This window comes from Trichosurus vulpecula, chromosome 4 (genome assembly GCF_011100635.1).
Source record: "Trichosurus vulpecula isolate mTriVul1 chromosome 4, mTriVul1.pri, whole genome shotgun sequence".
Lineage (NCBI taxonomy): Eukaryota > Metazoa > Chordata > Mammalia > Diprotodontia > Phalangeridae > Trichosurus > Trichosurus vulpecula.
The window spans coordinates 425,507,187-425,521,614 of NC_050576.1; the positions used below are offsets into that span (position 1 = coordinate 425,507,187).

At 37.9% G+C, this 14,428-nt stretch overlaps 1 protein-coding gene across 1 annotated transcript in view; it reads left to right on the plus strand.

Moving 5' to 3' along the window:
* LOC118848678 (centromere protein C-like) overlaps window positions 1-13,435 on the plus strand; it is a 71,063-nt gene extending 57,628 nt beyond the window's left edge. Inside the window, exons 14-16 of the mRNA XM_036757680.1 lie at window positions 8,536-8,690; window positions 12,021-12,111; window positions 13,218-13,435. Coding sequence (XP_036613575.1) covers window positions 8,536-8,690; window positions 12,021-12,111; window positions 13,218-13,303 — 332 coding nt within the window. The 3' untranslated portion in view covers window positions 13,304-13,435. The remainder of the gene's footprint in view (window positions 1-8,535; window positions 8,691-12,020; window positions 12,112-13,217) is intronic.
* The last annotated feature ends 993 nt before the right edge of the window (window positions 13,436-14,428 follow it).

The following is a 14,428-nucleotide window of genomic DNA, read 5'->3' on the forward strand; positions in this document are numbered from 1 at the left end:
GTCTATGATATTTTACTATCACATGAGATCATTCAGAAGAAGAGGGAAGAGAAGGAACTACAGGATAATTCCATGGGTTAAGCCCACAGTTAAAGGCTAGATCAAAGAGATGGTCAAGCAAAGATTGAAGGGACTGAAAGAATGAAAAGGGATCAGGCAGACTTCCTTAGATAGTTCTTGAAGCAGACCATTTCCTTAGTCACAAATTGAATGACAGGTACAGAGAATACAAATGCTTATTCTTTTATTTGGTGATTTATGAAAAAGCATTTGCTTTACAACTCTCCTCTGATTTCCCCTGAATAAGATAAGATCTTTCAAGATTACTTGCTCAGCCTCTAAAGAATAAAAATTAGGGTGACCCAAAAGGCAATAGAAAGATGTGTAAGAGGTGTGGCATAACACCAATGATCATGCAGAAAGTAGCTGATATACACGATTGGAAAAGAGGTGAAACAATCACTTAGAATAAATGAAAAACAGACAAACAACAAGTAAAGTATCTATGAATGCTTTACTTGTGTCCACAGGTACTAAAATCTAGAGTAAAAACTCTACATGTTGAGGTAAGCCCACTATAGAGGACTTAAGGGAAAATCTGATTGAGAATTAAGAAGTCATAGATGTGTTTTGATCTACCCTGTTGAAAAGAATATGCATATTCATGAAACCATGAACCTATCAATGTCTGGCTTTATTAACTTTACTGATGATTTTATTCATCTTGATAAAGTTATGTATCTAGAAACGTCTGTGGATAAAAAAGAAATCATTGAACCCTAGGAACTTTAGATGAAGTCTGGTCAATGCTTGAGCCTCAAAGATATTTCAAGATTTGGAGATTGCAATTTGAATGACAGTCAAGGAAAAAAGTAGAAGTATATGATGGTTAATGGAAAAAGTATGTGATGTCTAATGCAAATGAGTACTCAGTTGAGTTGACTTCTGCAAAGTCACATGGCTAGTAATAGGATTTAAATCTGGAAGGGACTTTAAAGTTAATTTAGTCCATACTCCTCATTTTATAGAAGAGGAAACAGGTTCGTAGTGATGAAGTGTCTTATACAAGGTTGTAACCAGAATGGACTTTGTTTTCTTTGAATGACTCAGCTTACCTCATTGAGCTTCCCTGGACACTGGGGCTTGCTCTTCCGGGGCAGGAAGCCCAGCGACCATGCCAGGAATCAGAGAACTTCCTGTGTGATGAGTCATGGGGCTGGCGGAGGGGAGGTGTGTTAACCTGGTCTACGCTAGGGGGAGGGGCCAAGTCAAGAACCAATCGGCCCTGGTCGTTCAGGCGGCACTTGATGATGTCAAAAACTCTATAAGAGGGGAGAGGACAGCTTGAAGATCCTCTCTTCCTTTTCCAGTTGGAGCCAGAGACGCCTACAGCCGAAGCTGAGCTGCCGGTAGCAGAGCTGACTAGAGGCTAGTGGGTAATCTTCTTACTGTAGAGGGGAAGCATGTATACGATTTTCCCTTATACCATCTCGCTTCTCTGTGGCCTCCTGGTTACCCTTGTGAGGCGGACTTATTGGGCCTGGAAGCTTTGGATGAAAATATCAAAATGGGGATGCTGGTTTGTGGGCTTGTTACTGTGGAGTGTAAATACATGCTTTAGTTCTCCTGCCTTCTGCCTAGAGAATTCCTTATATCCTGCGGTTCCAGACCTTTTAGGCACATATGAGATTCTCTTTGAAGTCATAAATTCTGCCTTCCTAATATATTTGGCGACGAGGATGGGATGGGATCGCTAGATATAAGATCTCTATTCAGAAGCAGAAGAACTTCAGAGGAAGAGATGAATATCCCAGGGTGGAAGGATCCATTTTATTCCTCCTTAGCAAAGGAATTGGCTAAAAAAGCTGGACCCTGTGAAAACTGGGAACCAAGGCTACAGAGAGGAGATCCTAAGGATTTGAAAAGGTGTTTACAAGAGGTTGGGATTCAGTCAGGGGCATCACTATCTAGGCAAAGCTGAATAGTGTTATCAGCCTACTGGCTAGTATATGAAAGGTTAAGATTAAGTGAAAGAGATGTGGGCACTCCTACCCCACAGCAAGAAGGGGAATCTCAGATAGCAGGAGAACAAATTATTGCTCAAGAACCCACTGACTCAGATGAGAACTTTTCTATTAATGTGGCTAGGAGCAACAGGAGGCCAAATAAGCCCAGAGTGCATCCTAACTCATCCCAGACCAAGCCTGACTGCCTGCTTTGTCCTTGCCATGGTGGCAGGGGAAGCGAGTGGGGGGAAAATGAGACAATGTTAGGGGCTGAGACAGAAAACGCTACTAGGGTTCAGGACATCCCTCACACAGAGAATGGGAAATGGTTAAATACTCAGACAAACGTTCGTCCCATAGAGAGGAGGAAGACAGAAACCCGAGGTGGCAATTTAGTTATGGGGGAATTTCAGGAAGATTTCTCACCACAAGAGGTCACAGATATTTTGAGTAGATTCAGGCAAAGAGTAGGAGAACCATTAATATCTTGGAGGGTAAGGCTCAGTGATCAAGGGGCCGGTGGAATATTAGTAGATAAGAGGGACTGTATAAGATTCATAGGTATCAGCCACAATCCTCTAGTTCAGCAAGCTTTTAGGGAACATCATCAGCGAGGAGATGATGCTAGCAGGACTTCTCTGTTGGCATTAGCTGCTGCGGGATGCAATAAGAGATATACTAATGATTCTACGTGGCCCACTGAGCACAGACCCTGGTATTCACTTAAAGATTGTATCATGAGACTAAAGGAGGAGGTAATGAAGACTGCTACAGGAACTGCAGACAAATATTACAATGATCCCATAGGAATCCCTCATAGGAATTTAATAATTAGGACAGTTCCCCCTGCTTATAAACAACTAATTTTGAATCTGTTACTTGGGGAAGTAGGGACCCATCTTACAGAGGTGATAAATAAGATTTTACAGTTATATGACTTAGGTGACTGGGGAAGGGATAGATCTCCTTGAGAGAGAAGGGTGAATAGCCAGCAAACTTGGCGCCAAAATGGAGTGACAAGAGAAGAAATGTTCACTGCTCTATTGAGAGCAGGGGTAGGTTTTGAAATGATAGATGGCATTCCAACCAATGAATTGTACAGGATGTACTGAGATAAAGGACTCGAGAACAGGAGAGATAAGGAAATAAGAACTGCTCCTACAAATGCTACAGATGTTGAACCTTCATACCCAAGTGAATCATATGCCAGGGAATACTAGGAAACAGGCCAGGCCCCAGCCCAAATTAAGGAAATACGTAAGCTGGATTGCAGACCTCACATTAACTTGACCATATATTGGAAAAATGGGTCAAGTACAGTAACTAGGGCATTAATAGACACTGGGGCCGAGGCCACCCTTATCTATGGGAATCCAGACAAATGCAGCCATGGAACTTCTATTACCATCACAGGACTAGGAGGGACTGAAATATCAGCCAGACAAGTCAAATTGATGATGAAAATTGGACAGTTACCCAAGAAAGAATATAGTGTGGTTATTGTGCCTATTCCTGAATACATCATTGGAATAGACATTTTGAAGGGTATGACCTTAAATTTACCTGGAGGGAAATATCAATTTGCTGTGAGGAAAATAGGCATTAATGCAGTCTTAGTGGGGAAAATCAAGATGGATCCAATCACTTTGCCCGAACCTTCTGAAGTAATTACTTTGAGGCAATATCGTGTGCCAGGTGGGCAAGATGAAATTGCCAACACTATAAGAGAATGTGTTGAGGCAGGAGTGTTAGTCCCTACAACTACTCAATGGAACAACCCTGTCTGGCCAGTCCGAAAGTCAGATGGGACATGGAGGATGACAGTAGATTATAGACAGCTGAACAAAGTGACTCCTCCCTTGTATGCTGCTGTTCCAGACACAGTTACTTTAATAGAGAGAATACAAAAACATGAAGGGACTTGGTATGCAGTTATTGATTTGGCCAATGCCTTCTTTACAATCCCAATAGACCCCAAACAATGGAACCAGTTTGCTTTTACTTGGCAAGGCTGACAGTATACATTTACACGCCTGCCACAAGGACATATTCATAGCCCAACTATTTGCCACAGGATTGTAGCTGAGCATTTGGATGAATTAAAGCTACCTGGTGTACAACTTACATATTACATAGATGACATCATGATACAGGGAAAGAATATAAAAGAAGTGGAGGAGAGTTTAGCATTATTAATTGACCACATGAAAAGCAAAGGATGGGAAATCAACCCTGCAAAGGTTCAAGGGCCAGCTCAAACTGTAAAATTCTTGGGGATACAGTAGAATAGAGTACTGCGAGAAATTCTGCCACAAGCTTGACAAAAAATACAGGATTTTCCCACCCCTACTAATAAGAAAGAGGCCCAAAAGTTCATAGGGCTATTTGGTTATTGGAGACACCACATCCCACATTTGGGACAAATTTTAAAACCCTTGTATAAAGTCACCAGAAAGAAATATGAATTTGATTGGGGCCTTGAACAAAGTAGAGCTTTTGAGGAAGCAAAGGCTTCTATACAATTAGCTCTGGACTTATGGCCTATGCAAAATGGGCCAGTGGAGTTACAAGTGACTGTACAAGATGACTATGCAAATTGGAGTCTGTGGCAAAAACAACAGAGCCAAAGTGTACCTTTAGGCTTTTGGTCAAGGAAACTGCCCTCATCTGGAGTGCAGTATACACCTTTTGAGAAGCAGCTGTTAGCTGCATATTGGGCTTTATTAGAAACTGAGTAACTAACCCTGGGTCATGAAGTGATATTAAGGCCTGGAATTCCAATTATGACTTGGGTAATGAGTACCCCAGCTTCTCACAGAATTGGACATGCACAAGAGGCAAGCATAATCAAATGGAAGTGGTATATTCAGAATAGGTCCAGAGCAGGGAAAAGTGTAGTTTCTGCTTTACATGAATCGGTGGTGAACATTGGCACTGAGAGAAATGAAAAACCCATTGAATCTAAGCAACAGATGGTGCCATCCTTAGTGAAATGGAATAATGGGTATGATGGACTAAGTGTAGAACAGAAGAAACACGCTTGGTTTACTGACAGGACAGCAAAATATTTAGGACAGAAGAGACATTGGAAAGCAGTAGCCTATAACCCCTGTACTAGGCGAACTCTGGAAAGTTCTGGGATAGGGGGAAGTAGCCAATAGGCTGAACTGATGGCAGTACATCAGGCCTTCAGAATGGAGAAGGGAGGACAGTGTCATATATTTAGTGATTCATGGGCAGTAGCTAATGGATTAGCTACTTGGATGCCTATATGGAGGAATCAGAATTGGGAGATTCATGGCAAACAAGTTTGGGGTAAAGAGTTATGGGAAAATATATGGGACATGTCTTTGGTTACGGATTTGTCAGTTTTTCATGTTGATGCTCACGCAACCCTGACCACACCAGAGCGTGAGTACAATGCACACGCGGATCGACTAGCAAAGATTGCCACTGAATGTATTGTCCCTACTCCAACTCCAACTGATGACTCAGCCTTAGCAAGATGGGTCCACCAGAGCGCCGGCCATTTAGGGGTCCAGGCCACCCACCGATGGGCACAGGATTGAGGTATCAGTATCTCTCATGCGTTGTTAAAACAAATAACAGAGGGGTGTTGTATATGTCAATTAGAAAAAGAATGAACTCTTCCTAGGATAGTAACTGGAGAGATAGCAAGGGGAAAAGTTCCAGCCCAAATTTGGCAGATAGATTATATTGGCCCACTACCCCAGGATAAAGGATGTAAATATGTATGTACGTGTGTTGACACCTATTCAGGTGTACTAGTGGCTTGTCCTTATAAGGATGCAACTCAGAAAAACACCTGTAAAACCCTAGATATTGTAAGTTTATACTATGGAACCCCAATGCAGATTCAAAGTGACAATGGGTCACATTTCAAGGGCAAAGAAGTGAAAAGATATTGTGTGTTGAATAATATAGAATGGATATATCATATTCCATATTACCCACAAGCATCTGGGCTGATTGAAAGAATGAATGGATTGTTGAAAGAACAGCTGATAAAATTAAGCTCTAATAATTCATATCAACATTGGAAGGATAATTTGTCTATTGCCTTACGTAATTTGAATAATAGGCCCTTGGGGGGAGTACACCTCTAGCCAGAATGATGACCCCAGATTTGCAGATTAGAGAACAGCAAACACGTGAGATCCAAAATATTGAATTTTGGACTGTGAGGGAAGATGTCCCCCTACAATGTCCAGGAACACCTGGTTCGGCAGGATATGATTTACATTGTATAGAGAATTTTAGGTTGAATAGGAAAGAGATAAGAAAAACCCCTACTGGAGTATGTATGAGAATCCCCAAGAATCATTTTGGATGGATATTACCTAAACCAGGATTAGGAGCTCAAGGAGTACATGTATTGGCTGGAGTGATAGATTCAAATTATCAAAAAGAAATTGTTGTGACACTCCAGAATTTGGGTGAAAAACCTGTACAATTTGGTAGGAATGATAGGATAGTTCAAGTGATTATTATCCCCTGTGAAAAAATACCCTTTGTGAAAACTGACCCTCCTCCCAAAATAACTACTAGAGGGGCAAAAGGGGCTTGCTCCATTGATAGAATAAAGTTGGGAGCTAAGGTATGGGTAAAACGGAAGCCAGATGATATTCCAAAGGCTGCAGAAGTCATAGCTCATGGGAAGAACAACACTGTAACAGTTGTCTATTCAGGGGAAGATAATTACCAAATCGTGCCCCTGAACCATATATTTTACCGTGAACAGGGCTATAATATTAGATTCACGGACCCCACAGGTATGGCTGATGCTGGTAATTGACACAAGCCACTCAGAGGGAAGGTGACTTTGTGTGATTAACGGATGAAAGCTTGTACATCTGGGGAAAGGCTGGGAGGACAATCCTAGTCTATCTAGGATGGGATCCTCCTGGTTTCCCTTGTACATCTGGGGAAAGGCTGGGAGGACAATCCTGGTCTCCATCTAGGGTGGGATCCTCTTGACTTAGTTTCCTCATTGTGTTCCGTTTAAAAAGAAACATTTCCCATCTGAGTTTGGCTCTGATATTGGATCTCTGCATAACTGAAATTTCAACTATACTGGAGATGATTTTATTTAAAGGATAATAGCCCATACTTGCCTACTCTTTTTGTTCTCTGTTTTAGTTAACCTTGTCGCTAGTTCTGTCTCCTGCAGGTTTAAGCACCCTGCAGTTTCCGGTGACTGCCTAAGTACGTAGCATTCTTGAAATTCCTGCCAGCTCGCTAAAGAACTGAACTCTGGAATTGGACTCTTTGGGGCAGGGACACCTCTACATCCAATTTCAGTAAGAAGAAGCTATGGAAAATGAGACCTTCACCCCTTACCCCAAGATTTTGAGCCCCAGTTGTTTGAGGGGGGGGAATGATGATAGTGTTCTGTGTACTTATTTTGTGTTATCCTTGTTATATTGTTTTATTGTTATGATATTATTGATCCTATGTAATGGATACAAAGATCTAGGGGTGGACATTTGAATTATTAATAATTATTTTGGGATGATTGATTGAAGAGATTATCTGGCTGGGATCTAGGGGTGGATCACATTTGAATCGTAATCCAATATTTGGGAATGTCACTGAATGATATGTTTTGCTTTATTGTGAACGATATGTTTTAGTTTCCTGCATAATTGGATCACAATGTTCTAGGATATATAATTTAATTTGAATTATGATTGGATTGTGCATCCTAGAACATTGTGAGGGATGGAGTGTAACCAGAATGGACTTTGTTTTCTTTGAATGACTCAGCTTACCTCATTGAGCTTCCCTGGACACTGGGGCTTGCTCTTCCGGGGCAGGAGGCCCAGCGACCATGCCAGGGATCGGAGAGCTTCCTGTGTGATGAGTCTTGGGGCTGGCTGAGGGAGGTGTGTTAACCTGGTCTACGCTAGGGGGAGGGGCCAAGTCAAGAACCAATCGGCCCTGGTTGTTCAGGCGGCGCTTAATGATGTCAAAAACTCTATAAGAGGGGAGAGGACAGCTTGAAGATCCTCTCTTCCTTTTCCAGTTGGAGCCAGAGACGCCTACAGCCGAAGCTGAGCTGCCGGTAGCAGAGCTGACTAGAGGCTAGTGGGTAATCTTCTTACCGTAGAAGGGAAGCATGTATACGATTTTGCCTTATACCATCTCGCTTCTCTGTGGCCTCCTGGTTACCCTTGTGAGGTGGACTTATTGGGCCTGGAAGCTTTGGATGAAAATATCAAAATGGGGACGCTGGTTTGTGGGCTTGTTACTGTGGAGTGTAAATACATGCTTTAGTTCTTCTGCCTTCTGCCTAGAGAATTCCTTGTATCCTGCGGTTCCAGACCTTTTAGGCACATATGAGATTCTCTTTGAAATCATAAATTCTGCCTTCCTAATATAAAGGTTAGCAGAACTGAGATTGGAACTCAGGTCCTCTTACTCTAAATGGAATGCTATTTCCACTGACTATACCATCCTACTTCTTCAGTATACGTCATGTAATTCATATATCTTTCTTCCCCCTCAGACCTTGTGAAGCTTAAAGGTAGTCATGAATTTCTTGTTCAGAATGACACATTGAAGATGTTTAAAATTTTGAATACTTCATCGTTTGCTACTGGCGCATTGATCTTAGAGCCCTTTAAAGAAAAGGGAAAACAGTATGTCTGTTCAGATACAATGGTGAGTATCCATTTTTTCCCTGGTTTTTCTTTGTTGTTTTTTCTTTTAGGTTGAATCCAATTTTAATGAGCTTGATAAAACGCCAAGATAGCTATTTATAAACTTTACTGAAATGGAAGACCAGATATAATGTATTGAAGTTTTTTGTTTACAATCAATCTACCCTACCAACAAATATTTCTAAGATGCTACAGGATCAAAAATTGTTGTGAGATATGGTTTTATCCATAAGGAATTGAACAGAATTGTAAAAAATGGAAATGATTATATCTTAATAGATAGGAAATCACTTATGACCAATATATTAGTCATTTCTTAATCCATAGTCAGTGGCCAGTTTTATCATTGACTTGTTGGAAGAAGGGTAAAAATCAGTACTAGTTTATAAGGAAGTATAGAGATGTAAAGCTATAGTATCCTATTACAAAAGTTGTAACCTGATGTAAAAAAAAGTTATTAATGCTGAAAATAGGAGATAAAGAAAAAGACATCAACACAGACTACTATCACCATTTCTTACAGAAGTTAAACAGATGATGAGCAGTTCAAACAGTGAGGAGGCCCAAGGAGCCCAGAGACTTAACCAGAAAACACTCAATCTTTCTAAATGGAACAACATGGCACCACCAGTTTAGAATATAACCTGGTTTTCAAAGGGAGAAGGATAGTGAAAGAGTTGTGAGCATTGTTTCCTTATGAAACAATGGAGGGAGAGTCAAAACTGCAGAAAGTTGGTGTAATGTCTACAAAAGCCAGATCATCCTAGAAGTTCTTAGTGATGAAACTTGAAGGACAATAAATAAATACAGTAGTTAAGAAAACTGACCTGACTCCAATGGATAGTACAGATAAATGAGTAAAGAAAGTGAGCTATTAAAAGGAGTTTAGATTTCTTTCAGTAAACAAGGGAATGCTCAATTATTCTTTGAGAATCTTGGAGAATTTAAGAATCAGTAGAGAAAAGGTGGGATAGAGAAAGGACCTAGGCAGAGGAAGTCTATGGCATTTGAATAATTTCTAAGTTGCAGTTCAATTCTGTGCCCTTTAACAATCCATGTACTTTGTACATACTGTGCTGTTTCTTTAGGTTAACTTAATAAGTAGATTTAGTCAGGCTAATTTACCTTATCTATATGCTGGCTGACCTTTCCCCACCTCCTTCAAATGACATGACATGATATGATTCCTCTCATCTTTTGCTAATCTGTTCAAACTTCTGTTTTATGTTTCCCTCTATTAACCCTCCAAATTTGTCTGTCCTCACTATCCTTGGTGTTTAGCTCCTGATTCTTCAAATATGTTGTCTCATAAATATGAGACTTCCCTCCATCATTGTAAATCAGAACTCATCAATGTTTTCTTATTCTCTGTGCTTCTTATCTAATTCTTCTCCAAATTCCTCAAAAGCAGGAGTTTTTAGCCTGGGGTTTGTGGATCCCCAAGGGATAAATAAGTTTCAGGAAGGTCTGGGATCTTGATGGGAACGAATATACATACATATATACACACATACTTATATAATAATGAACATGTAGATAATGAACATATATGCTCCAGTATTTCAAAAAGGAAACAGAATAGAATTTGCAAGCCATAAATCAGTGAGGTTGACTTTAATTCCTACAAAATTCTAAAAAGTATCATTGAGGTAGTATGGCTTCATCAAGAATACATGGCATATGACACAGCATTCCCACTGCTGGGTGTATACCCCAAAGCAGTCAGAGATGAAAAAAAACAAAACCCAACAAATACTGTGTTTACAACTATATATATATATATGTGTATATACATATATATTTATGTAGTAGTTTGCTACTAAAACTAGAAAGAGTAGTCTATCAGGGAATGGCTGAACAAATTGTGGTACATGAATATAATGGAATATCACTGGGCTGTAAAAAAAAGATGAATATGAAAAATACTGAGAAGTATTAGAAGATAGTGAACTGATACAAAGTGAAATGAGCAGAATTAGGAAAACAATATACACAACAACTCCAATAATGCAAATTGAAAGACCTCTCAAAAAAATGAAATGTGTTGCTAATGTATTATAGTTAACTAGCTTGGCCCAGAGGATAGATGAGAAAATGCTTTTTCCTTCTTTATTTGTAGAACTTATGGACTATAGATGTGTCACATTAAATATATTGTAGCTCATAAATATGGCAGATCTGATTAGGCTCATGTTCAGTTGCTTATTTCCTTGTTTTTTCTTTGCAAAAAGGGGTGGCTCTATGGGTAGGTTAGTAGTACAGATGGAATATATTTGTAAATGAAGGTAAAGTAAAATTTTCTTTTTTTAAAGATAGGACATGTCAAACTAAAAATTTCTCTCTTTTTTTGTTCTTTTTGGAAAGGGTTAGTAGAGTGATGGATCAAAGGATTTCTGTAAGATGAGGTTTATCTAGGTTGAGGGTGGGGAACCTGCTGCCTCAAGGCCACAGGTGGCTCTCTAGGTCCTGAAAAGTGGCTCTGACTGAATCCAAACTTCACAGAACGAATCTCCTTAATAAAAGGCTGTGCGGATTATTTAAAAACATTCTTTTAAGAGTATCAAATCTACATCAGTGTCTGTATTAAATATAATGCTATTTTCTCTGTAAAATCAGCACATTTCAGTCTAATAATTTTGCAGGCCAACCATAAATGACATCTAGACTTCATGAATCTACCATGATAATGGCTACAAACATGGAGAAGTGTTAGATTTCTCATTTTTTGTACATGAAAGACAATTTAAAATATATGCTTTTTTGCATAAGTGAATTCCATGTAACATTTAGTCTGTACAGGCAAATTTCTTTTCAGATGTCAGTATAAAAAATAAACACCTTAGCCAACCTTCTGATCCTTTCAGAATCATTTATATAATTATTCTAGCATATAAAATCTTTCGATGGTTTTAGCTTAAAATTTTAAACAGATATATTTTGTTGAGGTTTTTTTATGTAGCTTTTGATTCCTTGCATAAGAGAGAGCCTATTTTTTAAATTAAGAAGATGCTATCCAAGTACCAAGTATTCCTAGGTTTTTTGTGGAGTTGTGCATTCCTTTATATAGAATCTCTTGTGAATAATGTTTTGATTAATTTGATGGTAGTGCTATATCACGGACTCAGCACTTTCTTAAATGTAATAATTCTGTGTTATTAGTGCTCTTATTGTGACTGAAGAGAAATGCATAAAATTAACATGATAAAATGATATCCTGAAAAAGAACAGTTGATTAAGTCACCAAAGTCAAGTTTAAGAAGAAAAATGTTTAATGTAAAAACAGTATTTTTTTTAAAAATTCTAATTAAAAATTTGATTTTGCATTTTACAGGTATTCTTTATTGTCTGTGGTGATCTTATATGTACTTTACATGAGACATCTTACAATTTAACTACTGGGGACGTTTTCTATGTTCCTTCAGGTAAGATTTAAAGAGAATTGATTTCAAAGGAATTGTAACATTTGCCATCACTTTTAGAGTTTATATAAGAACACAGTAGGAATTAAAAGCTGTACTAAATGGGAACTAAATAGCCTGGTAATATTGAAGAAAAATTGATAAAATGATGATTGTTAATGAACATTGAGCATGGAAAAAGTTAAAATATGGAATCTTCAAATGGAAGGAATATTATAATAGCTTTTAGTAATTTATGAAGAACTGATATGGTCACGCTTAATTGATTTTCATGCTTCATTTTAACCTTTTTGTTACTCTTTCTCAAATATATATGTACATATAATTTTATATATGTATACATACAATTGTATATATGTATACATATAAATATATGTGTATATATTATTAAAAATAACATTTTATTTCCTAATGTGTAAATTGCCCCAGTATTTATATAATACAGAGCTCCTGATTTCTGTTATTTTCTGTTATCCATGCTGATTTAGAATTACCTACTTGTATGAACAGTCCAAAAATTATTTGTCAGTCCAATGTGACCTTTGCTGACCTAGGACTGTTTGTTAAGTCTTATGAACTTCAAAGGGCTTTCCTTTTTTAAGGCTGTATCAACCTGAGTGCACTCCCTTTTGGCTGATCTTAAGAAACGAAGCAGGGTCAGGCCTCACTATTACTTGTGTGGGAGACTGTCAGGGAGTAATTGGTTGCTAGGAGTTTTTGCTTTTGAGAGGCAATATGGTTCAATAGATAGATCATTGGACTTGGAGTTAGGAAGACCTAGGGTTCAAATGTTGCTTCAGATACTTACTGGCTATTTGACTCTGGTCAAGTCACTTAACTTCTGCCTCAAGTTACACCTGAAAAATGAGAGGCTTTGACCTGATCAATAGCTGCTAAGTTTCCTTTCATTTCTAAATATATGATCCTGTGATCTACTTTTTAAAAAAATAAGAATTGAGATCCTGTTAATTGGAATTAAGCAGACTAAAGTGACTTATTGGCATTTTTTTAAGTATACAAAAGGCTGATCAAAGTGAGATGAGTCTTTATTCAATTTAATATGACTGAAATTTCATAATTTTTCTGTATTTTCCTTATTTTACTTCTAGGTAATTTTTACAACATAAAAAATATCCTGAATGAGAGAAGCATTCTTCTTTTCACTCAGATAAAAAGTGAAAAACCAGAAAAGTAAAAGAACTATCTGTGTATACATAGCATTCTTGTATAGGTGGACCATTTTTGGGGGGAGTCCCTTTTTTTGTGTGTTTGGAATTATAAACATTTTATTTTGTATACATAACATAAATATTTTCAAACTTCCTTCACATGTGTCTTGTTTTTTTTCTTCCTCTTAGTATACATGTCATGGTCTTAGTAACATGGATAGGACAACAAGATTGTTAATAAAGGACATTTGTTTTTGTCAGAAGGAAAATAGTTGACTTGATCATGCATTTTTTTTCTTTAAATTGTTATCGGTTAAATAATCTAACAATAGAGAATTGAAATGTATACTATTTGGGAAGAAGTAACTTTTTTGGGGGGGAAACCAAACCAACTGCCCGCCTTATTTTTGTATCTTCTTCCCAGTACACAGTAGTTGAGGCAATGCCACATTTGCCTTGGTTGTCTGTATTTCAACTTATTGGTTTTAAAATGTTGCTTGCAAACTGTCATGTGTACATTATTTTTGAGAAGATATCAGAAATGTAAGAGGCATGTTTTTAATCTGAAAAGTATTCTAAAGCTAACAGTGGAATTTTTGGCTAGATTTGTTTAAAAAATCAAGTCTAGATTATGAAAAAATTATTTTCTTTAATCAAAGATTGAAGTGATAGGGTTTTTTGTTTCAGAATTTGTTAACACCATTCAGTTCCGCTTAAATTCAATAAATACTAATTATTATGTGCAAAGCTTTGTGCTAGATAATGGTGATTAAAAAATAAAGGCGAAATAGCTCCTCTTTTGGTGGAATTTAGATTCTCTTGAGGAAGACATAATACACAAACAAATAAAATTCAAGAGTAAGAGAGTTCTAGTAACTGGGAGGGGAAGATTAGAGAAGGCTTCATCATCAAGGTGAGCTGAGTTTTGAAGGAAGTCAAAGATTATTTGAGGTACAATTAAACAGGTACATTCCAAGTATGAAAAAGGTCTTGTTCAATAAATGAACAGACTTTTATCAAATGTTTATTACATAGTAGGAAGTGTGCATAGCTCTGGGAATCTCAAGAAAGGTAAAAAAACAGTTCCTGCCCTGAAGGAGTACACATTTTAAAATTATTAAATAGCCTAATATTGTTCAGAAGTACAAATG